Source organism: Pinus tabuliformis, chromosome 9 (genome assembly GCF_031772625.1).
Source record: "Pinus tabuliformis cultivar Carrire ecotype Pingquan chromosome 9, CPIR1, whole genome shotgun sequence".
In the NCBI taxonomy this organism is placed as follows: Eukaryota; Viridiplantae; Streptophyta; class Pinopsida; order Pinales; family Pinaceae; genus Pinus; species Pinus tabuliformis.
Window position 1 is genome coordinate 348,697,652 of NC_142307.1, and position 17,779 is coordinate 348,715,430.

Sequence of the window (17,779 nt, forward strand, 5' to 3'; positions counted from 1 at the left end):
AAAATAACTTTTTTAAAATTAATTACAAAATAAAATATTTTAGTTTGTAAAAACTTCGAAAATAATTTTAAAAGAAACACTTATGATAATATGCCATTCATGTCATTGTGAATCAACATTCTAAGAATAAAATTATAAATATTTGATATAAATTTAATTCTATATTAAAATATCAATCATGACATAAAAATTTATTACCTGATTTCTGTGTAAATCTCTCTTTATTTTTTATTATTTATATTTATATTTCTGGGATATCAATCATGAAATAAAAATTTATACCTGATTTGTGTGTAAATCTCTCTTTATTTTTTATTATTTATATTTATATTTCAGGATGCCAAGAAAATGGATTTATTAATAAACCCCAAATAAACAATAAAAAACTGCAGCACAAAAAATATCCATAATAAAAAAACAAAATCTAACCTGGCAAGTCCTTAAATATTTAAGACAATAACCTATTTATTTAAAAAAATAAAAAATTAATAAACAAAATCTAGTAAAAATTTATTTCTTTCATAGTTATCAAAAATATGAATACATCATCATACTTTTTCCAATGAAATTGCCTAAACAAACCATTCAAAACTGCGAAGAGTTAAATCACCGTTTCTCTCTGTTACAAAACCCAGGATCGAACCACTACACGACCTTTAACCTGATGCCAAATATTTTGACCATTGACAACTGCATGCTACTGCCTACATTTTATGAGAATACGTTGTACTGACTTTTTGGCACAAAAGTCCAGAAACTTCATTGCGCGCTAAGTCCCGGTAGTGGTAGTGAAACCTGAGACGTACTTAACTCCGGTGGAAGGTAACCATGAATCTCCTTCAATGAATTTTGAGACTGTAAATTGACTGGCCTCCCTTGAGCTACTAATCCTTCGATACCCCGCCCATTTGACACGATTTGTAGTGTCCGCACCGGGGCCGCTGTTCATATATTCCCCATAGTACAGGGTGTTGAGGGCGAAGGGTCCATTCCATTCGATCCAACCGGCGGGTTGAATCAAGTCGCCCAGAAAAGACTGCATGAAGACAGTGCGAGAGTACTCTTTCCATGGCCTCCCAAGGTATGCCTCGAACGAACTCTTCACTGGAACTAGGTCCCGGGCTGCGATCACCTTACAGTTCTGAATGGAAATTCCAGTGTTCTCATTGGGGTCTTCCCTGCCCTGAGAGGTGTAAATAATCCTCTGATTCTTCAGGGGTCTCCGCGCCAGGAGATTGCAATCCTGAAAAACGACGGCGGAGTTGCCGAAGATGAAATCTATGGTGCCATAGATGTTGCATTTTCTGTAGAACTGACGAAAGGAATGGACGTAAAGGGTGTCCTGGTAACCCTTGAAGCTGCACCGATAGAAGGCCGAGAGATCTGATCCCACACGCAGGGCCACCGCCTGGTGCTTCGTGGGTCCTGCAGTGTTCTCGAAGGTCATGTCGCGAGCGATGAATCCGTTTCCAGTCACAGCTGCAATATTACATACCATCTTATACCTTATTAATAGAATAATGTTCGAATGCAGTTTATGTTTGTGATAATTTGTGCAAAAATATCGTTGGCCCCATCCAGGCGTGCAAGTATAGAGGCATGACATTAGAATAATTATTTCACCTCATTTTTATTTTTTTTTTATTTATCAATTTTTATTATAGACAATTCAACATTGATCACTATTTAAATCATTTTGAAAAACCATTCAAAAGGGAAAAATCTGTAAAAATGATAGTCATGAGAGAGAACATAAATTATAGAACAACACCTCCCAATAAAAATATAGGAAAACCTTTCCATTCACAATAATCAACTGAGGGTAAGTTGATGAAGTCGTAAAATCATTTTTTTTTTAATGTAATAAAAATCCATTCACAATAATTAACTGAGGTTTAATTTATTTTTTCATAGAGTAAGTTGTTGAAGTTGTAAATTTTTTTTAGATTTTTTTTGAAGTTTTTTGAATTCTAGGAAAAAATTGTGTGAAATCTTGATTTGTGTTATTTAAATTAGTTTTTTGACTTTCAACACTCTGAATAACTTTTGTGACACTTTTACTGTGCAGAGATTACCCATCAAGCTTATCAATTCAATAAATTTCTACCAAATTTTAGAGAAATTAAAAAGAAAAATCTTCAAAATAACTTCCAAAAAATCACACTAAAACAATTTCATAAAAATTATTCAATTAAATATAACTTTATATAATTAATTATAAAATTATAATATAAAATTTTATATTCAAAATTTTAAACTATTAAAAAAATTATCACTAAAAAAACTTCATCTTACACAATAAAAATTATTATTTTAATTTTATTGATATTAATAAATTTTTTTTATCTATTTTATACAGTTTACTATCAATTATAAACCAAAATTTTTTAACTTTATTTTTCACTCCCAAAACCATATATTTATTATAAAATAAAATATTAAAATTTAAAAAACCCACAACTCAACTCAAGAGATCTCATTACATAAACCTATAATAAATATTTAAATTTTAAAAACCCACAACTCGAGATTTCATTACATAAACCAAAAAATAATTTTGTAATCATTATTCTAAATCAGAAAATATGAACACACTATTAAATCATTCTTAAGGAATTTATGAGATCCCCTATTTGCCAGGCAAGGAATTTCTTATTTATTAATTTATTTCTAAAATCTATGAACTTCCTCTTTATTAAAATTTTATTATTAAAATATGTTAGAATTATATATTCTATATTTTCAAAATTTTAACGATATGTATTATAACAAGCTATTCTAAAACATAACCTTTGAATTTAAACTTATAACTGAAAATATATATCTTCCTTAACCCATAAACATTAAACTTATCCAAATTATACTAATCTATTTAAAAATGTAATCTATGCTAAGGCCATTTTCTTGCTAGGTCATTGTATGGCCTGCGAAAAGGCAATACTGATGCAGTGAGCCGACTTTCTTGCCACCAAGAAAGCAAGCACCTAACTGTGATTTCCAGAAATCCAGAAAGAGACAACTTTAACATCAAATATTGCATTTTTAATTTCCAGAAAGATTTCATATACTATTTTGAATAAATATGTGACCAAAGAGAGAAGAAATCAGATGACTTACCAACAGTTGCAGAACGAAAGGTTGTAAATTGGTCCTTCACATTTCGGTTTCCGGTCACCACTGTAACTTCCATGCCATCTCCAATGAACATGATATTTGTTTTCGTCTGGTGCAACTCCACATTCTCTGCATAAACTCCTGCTTTTATATGAATTATGTATCTCTTCTGGCTATTCTCGGGAGCCTTATGCACTGCCTCTGTAATGCTCTTGTAATTTCCACTGCCGTCCTTCGCAACCACGGCGTTCGGCTTCACCGTGCTTGCAGAGGTTTGCAGAAGGCTTCGATCTCCGGCCGACATCCAGGTCGGAAAACCATCAGAATCCATGGGCATGAAATTGGGATCAGATTGATCCGACAACAGACGGCGATTCTGAGTCGGAAAAGTTCGCCTCTGATTGGCCAGGCTTGAAGCTTCGGCTGAAATATTCTTGACCATAGCCAGCGAATTGCTGACCAGATGAGAGGCATTCCGCAGTCGTCCCACCAAACGTTGCTTGAGATTCCCATTGCAGCCAGAGAAACTATCGACGCAGGTGTACTGGTTCGTGATGGCCGCGCTCAGCAATATCTCGAGGTCACTGGCGTGCTGTGGAATTGACATGAAAGTCGCGTTCTTCAAATCGGAGAGCGTGCCGTGCAATTCATGGAGCGTGTTGTGGAATAACTCGAAACAATCTTGCAGGGCACCGCGTTGTCTTTGGTCGAGACCGGGGCGAGATAGGCTGCGGGCTTTGGCGTTTGCCCTCTCGACTGCATTTATACTCAGATTCACGACGGCCTTCAAAATCTCCAAGGGGTCTGGCCGTTTCGATAATCCAGGAAAGCTCGAAACGGTGGATACGCAGAATTCCGGATACAGTGTGCTGCTGCAGGCGCGGTGGACAGCATTGGATGTCGATTTCCAATGCATTATTTGCGCACCTCCACCACTGTTCCTCTCTTTACTGAATCTATTGGAAACTCCTACTGATAAAGCAGTAACAGAAACTATGAGCAATGTGGATGCCAGGGCAATGGCAAGGATTCGCTTATGGTATTTCCATCTTGCAGCTCTCATGGTGGATCCCTCCGATCCAGCATTGATATTGAAATAGTTTATATCCATTATATTGATGCAGAGCTTTCCCAGACTCGGAAGATCAGAAGTTTTTCATCCGAAACCCCGACTAACAATGCCCTGCGCGAAGGCTTAGGGTGCCTTGGTTGCTGATGAGCTTAAATATTATGAGCAACAGCGCAAAAGCACCATGGCTGTGAGGCTATCTTTATGAGGTCCCAACTGCAGTGGGGCTGCTTTGATTCGTCCCAATTGCAGGGGGCTGCTTTCATTCTAAACCATACACTAAACCTTTAAGCAACACGCCAAACACACTTATTTATATATATATATATATATATATATATATATATATTAACTTCTTTACTTAATATAATAACACTTTAATTTAAAATATATTTTTAATATATCATTAATTTAAATGCCGTAGAAAATATTTAGAACACTTAATCTCATAAACTTAGGATTATAACAAATTCAATCATAAATTTCCAACCAAATTTAAAAATAATCGACATTCAGAATTTTTTAAAAGTCACACTAAACCTTTATGCATAAAAATAATGAAAAGTTAAGCAACATGCCAAACACAAGGTATTTCACGAGTACACTAATGTGCTAACATATCTCTGCACAACACACCAAAGACAAATGTTTAGCGAGGCCACCAAAGTCAAATTTGGTTTTTTTTTTCCTTTTGGTTTGACACTTCAATCGAAAATAGTGTCCATCATTCGATCAACCAGTTGAGAGACAATAGTTCAAAAGCAGCACATGGCACTTTAAGAAAAAAAATGGTTATTACGGTCGGTTTGTGGACCCGAGAATTGATGCCCCATACTTTTCCAGCTTTTTGGATAAGTGGATATCCTCCCCAGATTCGTTCCATTATTGTACTCTAAATATTCAATATTTAATATTTAACGTTTCATTGGGTTAAAATAGGTTAAAATATTTTTGGTGCAATTTAGGGGAGAGATGTTTAATGTTGTAGAGGGACCACTAATTGTTATATTGTTGATTCTATCAAGCCACCAGAGATTGAGAGATGTGCAACCAAAATTAAAAAAAAAAAAAAAACAAATAACATTAAGTATAAAGATATTTTAATTTTGTTCAAAATTTCCCAAAATATTGATAGGCCCACAACTGTCTATAAATAGTCTCTTAATACTTAAGAGTACAAATCATATTGTCCCAACTAGAAAATAGATAAAACCATAATCCTTCCAAAATGCTCTATTCAAGTACAAAGTAGCAAATGCATATCCATACCTGCACATAATAAAAGTTAATGTATGTGAGTCATAATTGATGTGTTATTCAACATTTAAACCTATTGTGTTCAATAAATGACACCCAATGATACATTGATATGGGGTTTAGCAGTAAGTTTTGCTGGGTGAAACCCACGATATGAGAGTTCAAATCTCATTGAGTATATATATGACCTATTGTGTCTTGGCTAGAAGAGTAGGCGACCCCATAGCGGATGTCTTGGCTCTTGTTGAGGCATTGTGCGGCTTGCAAGCTGTTGCATGTAGCCTAGGTTCGGCTCTTGTTGAGGCATTGTGCGGCTTGCAGGCTATTGCACGTAGCCTAGGTTTATAGTGGCAGCGAGTTATATTTATCCTGGGTCTGTTCAGGATACCGATTATCCTAGATTAAAAAAAAATAAAAATAAAAAAATAAATGACACGCGACCCAATAACTTCAATAAATGACACTCAACCCATTTTGTTTCCCATTAAAACAAATCAAATCACATGGATCAACAAAAACAAATTCCTAGCCATTGGATCGCTTCCAAATCAATCAAGATCACACATTCAAAATGAAGTCATTGCAATCCATGTCCATCCTTGCCACCAATTAAATTCAAGTGCAATAAACTATAAAAGAAGTTTAACAATTGGTGAAGTTGCATGTTTAACATTCAAACTATTCACTTGAGACAAACCATCATAGAACATTTGAGAGTATATTCAGGTTAGTTATTTCAATTACAACACACTTATTTTCATTTCTCACAGTTTTTATTTTAGTTTTCTTACATTTTTATTTTAATGAAAATATATATTTTTTCTATTTTTCTATATTCTGAATCATTTTCAAGTTGACTGGGAAAATATGACACAACCATAATGTAGAGTATTGACTAGTATGGATAGCTACAAATGAAAAAGAACATAACTCGTTTATAGTTGACATCAATCCTTTTCTACAGTACAAATTGGCTAGCTACAGATGAAAAAGAACAGAACTCGTTTATAGTTGAACATCAATCCTTTTCTATAGTACAAATTCCAAGCGGGAAGGACTTTATTTAAAGTTTTACACATTCATCCCAAATCCAAAACAATGTCATAAAAACTAGTTCCTGAATTAGAATTAATTGGAAAATGAGGCTCCTAGCTACAATTTAAGAATAACTAGATGACCACCTGATTTAACAAGGAGACTCCACAAAATTTTTAAGGTTGTCTAGGATTTAACACAAATTAATGACATGTATAAATAAACAATGACAAAGAATTTAGCGATAAATGACAACAGTTCCTTGCTCAATTGGCTATCAGTGACAAACTTGGAATGGCAAAAATAGATGTAGAAACTCCTTTATGCTTCCCTTTCTTCTAGTACTTGTCATATTTGTTGAGACATGAAACCATTCTAGATTAAATTTAGATTAAATTTCTAGTGAATAAGATGAAAATCATCGTCATTTTTAGAACATGTAGTGATCTTTGTCATTTCTCTGAGTTGCATTTGAAGAGGAAATATCTATCAATTATTTTTCATTTTTTTGTCTTGTAACATTTTCATAATCATTGTGTTTCTCTATAACCTACTTACCTACTTAGCATTCAAATGCTCAAGATACTTCATCTATGTTTCAGATTTTCTTAAACCCACATTATCCTTCCCTTCATCTACTGTGACATCTTCAAATGGAAATAAAGTGCAATAAGTTTGTCACTGTCATGCTCTTCAAAAACATTAGCAAGCAAATTAACATCAAAATATTGAGCTAACCATTATGTCTTTTTTTACAACCCATTGACAAGATATCAAGTCTAATGGGAGTGAAAAAATTTGGCAAATTTTCCTTACTAATTATTTTTGGCTACCATCTTTAGGTGAATTTTCTTTACTAATTATTTTTGGCTACCATCCGTTCATAGATCATGTATAATTTATTGGAAGTAATTTTTTTGGTAAGCATTTTGCTCACACCCATATATTTTTCTACAAGGGTTTTTTGATACATATGAGTGTACTTAGGTTTCACTAAATCATCTAGGAAATGATATGGAGGGACCAACTCAATTCTCCGTAAGTTTGAACATCTAAATAACATCATAGACCTCTGGCCTAACTGTGGACTTTACATTTGATATATTAAATACAATAAGATTTAAATTTGATATATTTGAACCTTGTAACAAATTAGATCTTAATCCTATTGTAGGCCAATGACTTAGTGCTACAAATCCATATAAAGGGTCATTGTATAACAAAATTAACAAGATTACAACAAAAACTTCTTTTTCTAGGAAGTGAACTTTATAACTAGGTCCAAGAACACACCTAAGGCTACCCTCAACAACCAAACAACTTGCAAAATTACCATGTCTTCCAAATCCAAACCTAGGATGTCTGTGAGTGTCTCCAACTTTATTAGACTTTAAATGGAGACTTTAAATGGGGTTGGAAAGAGGACGCAGAGGGCTACCACAAGATGCAATTTCAGACCCTAGAGATTCGAAATTACATAGATACAATAGATTCAACAACGAGCTACTAGAAGGTAAGAAAAAACATGCATTCAAGGATCACTACAATAAGGACCACACATCAACAATCAAGGGTAAGTCTCCTGTAGCAAGGTATGTATAATTAGTGTTTACATTTTAATTTTGAGTATCACCTCTGGCATATGTTTTTTCAAGACATGGTAAGTATACAAAGGGTCTCGGTTATATATTTATGTCTCTATATGTCACAGCTAGTTTTTTGGGTGTCTTATTCTTGATACTACACATCATTTGATGCTACATATTCTTTATGCTACACCAAGTCTGCTAAATCTATATGATGTTATAAGTTCATGTTACTTGTCTTAATGTAGGTATTAACCCCATACAGAAATTACCTGCATACAAATTCTAAAACACATAAAATAAACAATGCGAGAGCATAACACATAAAACACATATACACAGAGATTTTCCCCTGGATCCCAAAACTAGGACTACCAGCTTGATTTTTCATTATGTTCCTTTCAATGTTACAATACATATTTATACATGCCGAAGCATCCAATACCATGGACCAAAAACCATCACGTCCAAAACCATGGACCGAAAACCATTGCGTCCAAAACCATGTGCGAAAATCATGTACAAAAGCATAGGTGGGTCCACCCAACCTAAAATAGGGTCCAAAACCAAAATTTTCCGGGTGCTACCCTGGACCCCATAGAGTGGGGTTACCTGCACCCCTCAAACCCCTTGTGACCCCCCTGCTATGAAATTGACACAACAAAAGGGGGTGCTCTGCCCCCCCTCTAACACCTCGGTTAACTATGTGTGCTAGTCGTGGAAAGAATATAACACAACCCAACATTCTCCCACTTGTTGTTTTCTTTCCACAGGGGGGCACCAGAGAGCTTAGTCATTTATTTAGCCTTGCAACGCCCATTGTTTCTCTACACCAAGAGAACTTCTCAAAGCTCATAGATTTTGTCAATGCATCTGCAGTATTTTTCAAAGTGTCCACCTTTACCAGCAACATCTTTTTGTCTTCTATCATATCCCTCACAAAGTGATACTGAACATGAATGTGCTTTGTCTTTGAATGATATGCAGGGTTCTTTGCCAAGAAAATTTCACTTTGGCTACCACAGTCTATCCTTATAGCTCCCTGTACTAACCCCATACTTGAACACAGCCTCTGCAACCAAATTGCTTCCTTGCTTGCATCAGTAGTTGATAGTGCCACTAAAGATTGTTTCTTACTCATCCAACTGACTGCACCTCTAAATAGGTTAAACACATACCCACTTATAGATCTTCTCTGATTCAGATCTCTAGCCCAGTCTGCATCAACAAAGCCACGAATATTCAACACTCTGTCCAATCCTAGTCTTCCTTGGTAGCACAAACCATAATCAATAGTGCCACACAAATACCTAAAAATCCGCTTCACTGTTGTCCAATTCTCCTTCCCTAGTTTTGACATAAACCTACTCAATACTCCCACTGCATGTGCAATGTCTGGTCTAGTACAGACCATCGCATACATCAGGCTACCGACTGCACTTGCATATGGAACACGGGACATGTCCTCTTCCTCTTCTTGTGTCTTGGGACGCTGTTCAGCAGATAACTTTACATCTACAAGAATAAGAACCTTCACTGATGTACTATCCTGCATATTAAACCTCTGCAATATTGTCTCGACATACTTCCTCTAGTTTAACCAGAGCTTCCTCTTTGCCCGATCTCTTTTAATTTCCATGCCCAAATATAGTTTGCAGCACCTAAATCTTTCATGTCGAATTTGGAGGGCAATTGGGTCTTCAAATCTTGGATAATTTCTTTGTCATTTCCAACCAGCAACATATCATCCACATACAAGACCAGATAAATAACACGATCACCAATTAATTTAAAATACACACAGTGACCTACTTTGCTTCTGGTGAAGCCAAGTCCCCGTATAAATGTAACAAATTTCTGATACCACATCCTTGGTGATTGTTTTAACCCATACAGAGACTTATTTAACTTGCATACTAGTTCTTTCTTACCCTTCACCGCAAAGCCTTCAGGATGCTTCATGTAGATTTCCTCTTCCAAATCCCCATGAAGAAATGTTGTCTTCACATACATCTGTTCTACCTCAAAATCAAAAGTAGCAGCAACAAATAAAAGTAATCTAATAGAAGTTACCTTGACAATAGGAGAAAAAATATCACCAAAATCAATTCCCGGCACCTGGGAATAACCTTTTACTACCAACCGAGCTTTGTATTTCTCCACCTTTCCTTCTGCATTTGTCTTCTTCTTGAACACCCATTTGTTGCCAATGGGTTTTCTTCCATCCGACAACTCCACTGGATCCCAAGCCTCATTTTTGTGCAAAGATGCCATTTCATCAACCATGGCATCTTTCCAGAGTTTTCAATCCTTTGAATCTACTACTTCCTTCACAGTTCTGGGATCATCATCAGTAACAGATAAAGCAAAATTTGAACAGAAAGCAGATGGACTATACCTTTCTGGTTGCCTTCTTTCTCGAACTGATCTTCTCAAACCCGAAGTTTGTGGCTCTTCTAATTCCTCCTCTGTTGTAGAGTCTGATTCTTCCTCCTTAAGCTCAAACTCTATCTTCTCAAGTTCCTTTGGTTGGACTTCATGTTTAATAACATCTTTAACCTCTCTGAACACCACATCTTGGTTATACACAACCTTCCTTGTTACTAGGTTCCAAGGCTTATAACCCTTTAAACCATCCTTATACCCAATAAAGATGCACTTTTCAGATTTACTTTCCAACTTTGTTCTTTTCTCCTTTGAAACATGTACATATGCATCACATCCAAATACCCTTAGATGTGAAAGAGAGGATTTCTTACCAGTCCATACCTCTTATGGAGTCTTATCCTCCAACGCTGGTGAAGGTGATCTGTTGACTAGGTAACATGCAGTCTCCATTGCCTCTGCCCAGAATTCCTGTCCTAACCCAACACCATTGAGCATGCTTCTTGCCCTTTCCATCAATGTCTTGTTCATTCTTTCTGCAACTCCATTTTGTTGAGGTGTATATGGAGTAGTCTTCTGCTATGATATACCACACTTCTTACAGAATTCTTCAAATTCCTTATTGCAAAATTCTCCGCCATTATCTGTCCTCAACACCTTTATCTTTTTCTCTGTCTGGTTTTCCACCAGAGCTTTAAATTCTTTAAACCTTTGAAAGACTTTAGATTTCTTCTTAAGGAAATATATCCATGTATTCCTTGAGAAGTCATCTATAAATGATACATAGTACACAAACTTACCCAGTGATGGAACCTTCACAAGTCCAAACACATCATTGTGCACAAGTTTTAATCTCTGTTTCGCCCTCTTACCACCAAAGGGGAAACTCACCCAATTCTGCTTCCCATATACACAATTTTCACAAAAATAAAAATCTAGAGAGCTATTACTCATACCTTCTACCATACCTTTACCATGAAGTATTCAAAGGCCCTTCTCTCCAATATGTCCAAGCCTTTGATGCCACAGCATGGTCTTCTCTCCAGAGACCACTATATTTTCTGCTCCACTTTCAGGAACCACAAAACTATTGCACCCATCAATAACAGTGCTACCTTGCAGCTTGTACAGAGTTCCAATCCGAACTCCCCGCATCAATACCAATGCTCCACGAACCATCTTGCAGGTATCCTTCTCGAACACTATTTTTACACCCGCATCATCCAACTTGCTTACAGAAATTAGATTTCTGGCCAATACAGGAATATGCAAAACACCCGGAAGTGTTCTAACCCTTTCACCTTGCAACTTCAACTTTACTTTTCCGCGACCAACAATTCTAGCCTTCCTATCATCCCCCAAGAAGACATCACCACCATCATATTTCTCATACTCGTAGAACCACTCTCAATGGGGAGTGAAGTGAAAGGATGCACCTGAGTCAATCAACCATGCCTCATGATCTACATGTGTACTTGAAGAAGCCAAGTACACATCCCCACCTTCATTTGAAGGGTTTTCGCCTCTACAGAAGGAGCATCATTAGATCCCTTTCCTTTATCAGGAGATTTAGATTTACAGTCCCTTTTATAGTGCCCTTCCTTTCCTCATTTCCAGCACACCACCTTTATAGGTTTTCTTGGAGATTTAGATCTCCCTCTAGATTTAGATCTCCCACTCGATGACTTATTTTTGTTTTGTTCTAGGACCGTCCTCGTACAGAAAAGGAATCACCATTTTGGCTCTCCATATTTTTTCGTCTCATCTCCTCCGTCAGCAAGGATGAGACTATTTCATCAAACTGCAAGGCAGTTGCATTGCTACCTATTGCAATAACTAGACTATCCCACGAATCTAGTAGAGAACACAAAAAACTAATGCACTTATCTTCATCTGAAATTTTAATATCAGCAGATGCTAACTGACTTACCACAATATTAAATGTGTTCAAATGCTCTGTCACTGAGTCTCCATCTTTCATCCTCAGGTTATACAGCTTTTTCCGCAAGAACAGTTTATTCACCAGAGACTTAGATTGGTACAAAGTCCCTAACTTGTCCCATAAAGCCTTTGCCGTAGCTTCCCCTGATACATTCAGTAATACTGAATCCGATACACACAATTGTATTGTGCTCTTTGCCTTCCTATCCAACTTCTTCCATTCTTCATCAGACACTCCAGTTGGTTTAGTATCTGGATCTACCGCGATCCACTGATCTTTATCCACAAACAAATCCTCCATCTTGAGTTTCCACAACTCAAAACTCTGACCATTAAATTTCTCGAACTCTATCTTTCCACTGCTCACCATCTCATTTCACCACCACAATCGATCCCACAGATCTCCCACTGAATAGGGTCTACCACAGGCCTGAGCGAAACCCCTCAGCAACAAAGGCATCCCCTTGTAGCCAAAACAACTTTGATACCAAATGTAGGTTTTAACCCCATACAGAAATTACCTGCATATGAATTCTAAAACACATAAAATAAACAATGCGAGAGCATAACATATAAAACACATATACACAAGGATTTTCCCCTAGATCTCAAAACCGGGACTACCAGCTTGATTTTTCATTATGTTCTTTCCAATGTTACAATACATATTTATACATGCCGAAGCATCCAATACCATGGACCGAAAACCATCGCATCCAAAACCATGGATTGAAAACCATCGCATTCAAAACCATGGACCGAAAACCATCGCGTCCAAAACCATGTGCGAAAATCATGCACAAAACCATAGGTGGGTCCGCCTAACCTAACATAGGGTCCAAAACCAAAATTTTCCAGGGCGTTGCCCGGACCCCATAGAGTGGGGTTACCTACACCCCTCAAACCCCCTGTGACCCCCCCGCTATGCAATCGGTGCAACGAATGGGGGCGGGGCTCCGACCCCCCTCTAACCCCCCGGTTGACTACGTTGGCTAGTCATGGAAAGAATATAACACAACCCAACAATAGTTGATAGAATGGTCTTTGTTGTTGTACTTAGAACTTGGTTCATCACAAGTCTAGGGTTTGCCATCAGTTTTTATTGTATAATATTTAGGTCAGTTTTGGATATAGTCTTGTATAGAGCCCAGGCCTATATCAAGAGTGGGAATCTTTGTCTACTACTGCAACAAGTCAACAACAAAAGTGACAAGCACACTTCAGGTACACATTGTAATTTCAATTTGTATTTATTCATTATTATTCACTTACATATGTTTTGCAGGCAGAAGTAAGTTGAAGGGTATTTTGTTTTTCTTTGGGATTGGTTTTGCCGACCAAATTTTGCATGCAAGTAGAAGAAGACTCAAGTACAACATCAAGCAAGAATTCAAGAGAATAAGTATCAAATCAAAAGGAATCATTGTAGCGGGACATCCTTGAAGACGTGACATCCATCCAGATATCATGAAGTATTTTTAAGGAAAAGAGTCGTCATTGTAAAGTTGTAAAAGAGTCGTCATTGTAAAGTTGTAAAAGAGTCGTCATTGTAAAGTTGTAAAAGAGTCATCATTGTAAATATTGTAAAAGAGTCATTTGTGAAAGAGTCATTCTGCTTACATTCGAAGAGGCAATGTTGGGAGGTATAGGAGTCACTGTTGGGATGATTTCACAGTTAGGTTGTAGGTCATAGAGTGATTGGGTATTTTGTCAAGTACATGAAAATAATTGTACATCTTATTGTATTGTGGATTGTTGTCCCTGGTTTGGGAATCCACAATATTGCCTTATTTTAGTCATTATAGGGTGGCAAGGAGGAGCTAGATAGGTGTATGAAGTCACCTACAGGTTGAAGCCCGTGAACACTTCAGGGTGGTAGGGTGTTGCTAGGGTGAGTTGTGGCTCGCTAGGGTGTTGAGGTATCCATTCAGTTGATTACTGAAGAAACCAGGGCGTTGGGGCATCCATCCAGTGGGACCTAGACAAGAATGTTTTTCTAGAATTCTAGGAATTTTTTGCTTTCATTTCAGTTGAGGTTGAAGATTAAAAGGATTTATTAGAAAAGCGTTCGATGGCTTTTGACCGAGAGGGGTTTTCCACCTAAAAATTCTTGTGCCTAATGTGTTCTTTTATTTACTATTATTACTGCATAAACATTAATAATAATTGAAGATTAACTAATGCTCTGAAAAAAATTAAAAGTGATAATTGCTAAGGAATATTGATTCACCCCCCCTCTCGATATTTCCAACGGACATTGGGAAGGTGGTAAAATTATTCGCCACACCATGCAGTAATACCACCAACAATGTAGTTGAATTTCTAGTGCTTGAGAAGGGGCTTCAAATTGTTGCTGAGATGGGTTTGGAAAAATTACACGTCTTTAGAGATTCACAAATAGTTGTCTCCATGCTGGATAAAATCATCAATGGGTATCCCCCTGAGAAGGTGGTTGATAGTTGGAGGTTGGAGCTCATCTGTGAACAAATTCATTCCTAATTATCCGCCTTTGATTATGTAGTCTCGAACATGTGAAAAGACAGGGGAATCAAGCAGTCGATAATTTTACCAATTGGGGAAGTGAAAATTAAAGTCAAGAATTGGTCCATAATTGGACTTTTAGTTCTCGGTCCCCTCATCTTGATGCGTTCTGTGAGATAGTAGTTAATGAGGAGGGTTCCAATATGGGGGTATGGATACCTGATATAGGCTTAACATGTGGGAAATGAAAGGTATTTTAACACAGACAAGGAGAAGGATAGCGCATATGTCCTCCCATTATGCAAGATGTAAGGTGAAATGCTTTATGCGGCATGGGAAACTTCATTCGCCCTCTACCAGAATTTGTACTAGTAAGGTAAGGTGTTTAATGGCACATGCTGGGGCTGGTAAAATTTATATTGGGGTTGTTAAATGGAGGCTCCTCTCTATTGGTTTGATTTGCTATAGTTTGGTTGGGTTCTTCGGTTCTCAGGTATTCTTGGAGTGGTGGAAATTTCGAAGCTGTCACTCCATCAACTATGTTCATACTTCAAAAGTTGCAAGTTCGTATGCTGACTCCCATTTCTTTGTTCACGTTTGCAGGTTGCAGGTGTTTTGCAGGGAAGGGTGGCCAGCCCTGGGTTCCTTTCTAGTGGTTCTTTGTATATTGTCGTCTAAGTTTCTTCTATGGTTGAGGTGGTGCTTGGGGCCTATGCTCGCTATTAATCTTTTGTCCTTTCTCCTCCCTTTGGTCTTATCTCTTCTCTCTAAGTCACTTGCTTGTTGGGGCGCCTTGTCCTGGGTTTCAAGGTAGAATTCGGTTGTGAAAGGTGGTAGCAGGGTTCTGGCTTAGTCTGCTTCATGTGTAATTAGATGATGGGTTGCTTGTTTGTTTAATTGGGTGATTTTCATTAATTTTCGAAGGTTTTTGGAAGGCTCAGTTGGTGTTGGCTCTAGTTAGTCTCTTGAGGTTCTGGGACTTGGGGTGTAGATAGGTGGCCCATAACTTTGGCCTCTGGTGTTTCCCACGTCTGTGAATAGGTAGAGGTGTTGGTTTGGCTGGTAGGAAATTCAATTACGGTCAAATTCTTCTTCTTCTCGGTCTGTGGGTGGTGATGGTTAGTTTCGCAGGGGTGGTCAACGTTGGCTGTTGTGAGGCTGATGTCATGCCTTTGCTAATGATCATTTTGGTGAAGGGTCTACAGTGTGTAGTGGGTCTTGTCCTAGGGGTGTCCTCATGTGTTTTTATCATGTGTCCTATTCCACGTAGCTCTCTCTCTCATTCCCTAAAGTCGGGCGTCTCGGCCAACCGAGGCGGCTCAGGTAGTTTATTAGAGGTTTCACGAGGGGGTAGGAATGATGCAAGCTTCAATCAGGGAGGGAGCACCGCAGGTGGTGTGGTTAGAGCATCGACTAGAGCATGAGGCGGTAGGAGGGTGTGGGCTCTAGGCAGGCTGACCGTGCAATTCATGGCCATTGAGTGGGCATGCTAGGACTCAGTAGCAGGTCAGGGCATGCAGATCTTCAGGGCGTTCCGATGTTGGCCAGTCGACTAGTCTACCCCTTCGTGACATGTTCCAATATGTCTTGGAGTGTTGGGAAGCTTACAACAAGACCAGAAAGGAAGAGAATGAAGTGGTGATCGCCACTCTTGATCAGTTGCATTACTTTGAATTCCATTTCAGAGAAAGGATTGTAGTGGTTTGGCGGGTTAAAACTTGCTAGCGGAAAAAGTCAAGAAGTTGGAAACGTGGTTGTCTCACTTTGAGCAACATGTTAGTTGTTCATATCGCCCTCCTCCCCCTCTAAGGACTGGGCCAGATAATTCATCGTCAATTACTTCTGATGATGAGTATAGTCACTAGTTTCCTTCTGGTTTTGTTTGTCTTTTGGTGCTTTTGCCCTATTAGGCTTTAGACTACTAATCTGCTTCTCTTACTATTTCTTTGTAATATGGTGATAACATTGGTCAATAAACTCGGTTAGGGTGAGACCACTTGAATTTTGATGCCTATGTATTGTTCTTTTGATGAATGAATAGAATCTTGACTTACAAAAAAAAAATGTTTTTGAATGTATAAATGTATTTAGCACCTTGAAAAACTCATCAAGCACTTAGATTTTGCAGATTACACAATTCAAACTTATGATTCCAACATATCTTTGTAAGATTCGAAATGCGTTGACGAGATTTTCTCCTATGTGATTTTTACCGAAAGATTATTTTTCATACATATTATGGATCATAGAAGCCTGAATTCAAAAATAAAAATAAAAATCTCTTATTATTACTTTTTTATTTTCACATCTTAACTCTACATTAACTTAATTTATTCAACAACCATCATTAATGTGACAATATAAATTAATTTTCATTAGATCATACCTCTAACTTAGTGTCATATAGCATATGCTTAGTGTAATGTGGCATATGTTATTATTTCAATCTTTTCCTTAAGAAGCCCATTTTAAACTCAAATTTACTCTAATTAAAAAGACACTTGGCATCCTTACCTAAATTGAAATGAAGTCAAGATGGGTCAATTAACATCTAAATTCAAATGCCATTTCTTAAAATATAATGACCATAAATTTGAATTCCATCATTTTTAAAAGATATTTTTTTATATCCTCTATAATTCTTAATGACCAAAACTACAAGCCCTTCTTAAGGATCATGCTTCAAGATATGTAATCCAAGAGAGACACCAAAATTTTCCATTGACCAATTTTTTAGGTAGTCCCATCCCATTCCTTTGTATATGAAATGATTAACTACCATAAAGCCTTCTAATTCTATAATCCAGTGTAACTTAATAGCATCACCATATTGCAGATTCACTGCTTCCCACTTGCATTTGATACAATTTATTCCGTTTCCATAGGTTCCATGGCCCTCCATATCCCAAGC

General features: G+C 37.2%; 1 protein-coding gene across 1 annotated transcript; it reads right to left on the reverse strand.

Annotated features, from left to right (window-relative positions):
* Positions 1-489: 489 nt before the first annotated feature.
* Positions 490-4,462, reverse strand: LOC149148643 (pectinesterase-like). Its single transcript, XM_089439535.1, has 2 exons — positions 3,118-4,462; positions 490-1,479 (listed from the first exon to the last, which is right to left on the reverse strand). The coding sequence occupies exons 1-2, from the start codon at positions 4,223-4,225 to the stop codon at positions 770-772; spliced, it is 1,818 nt and encodes a 605-aa protein (XP_089295661.1). The 5' UTR covers positions 4,226-4,462; the 3' UTR covers positions 490-769.
* Between the last annotated feature and the right edge of the window lie 13,317 nt (positions 4,463-17,779).

Coding starts and splice junctions, on each gene's coding strand:
- LOC149148643 (XM_089439535.1), bottom strand. CDS start 4,225: ATGGATATAAACTATTTCAATATCAATGCTGGATCGGAGGGATCCACC. Junction 1,480..3,117: donor CTTTCGTTCTGCAACTGTTG/GTAAGTCATCTG, acceptor GTAATATTGCAG/CTGTGACTGGAAACGGATTC.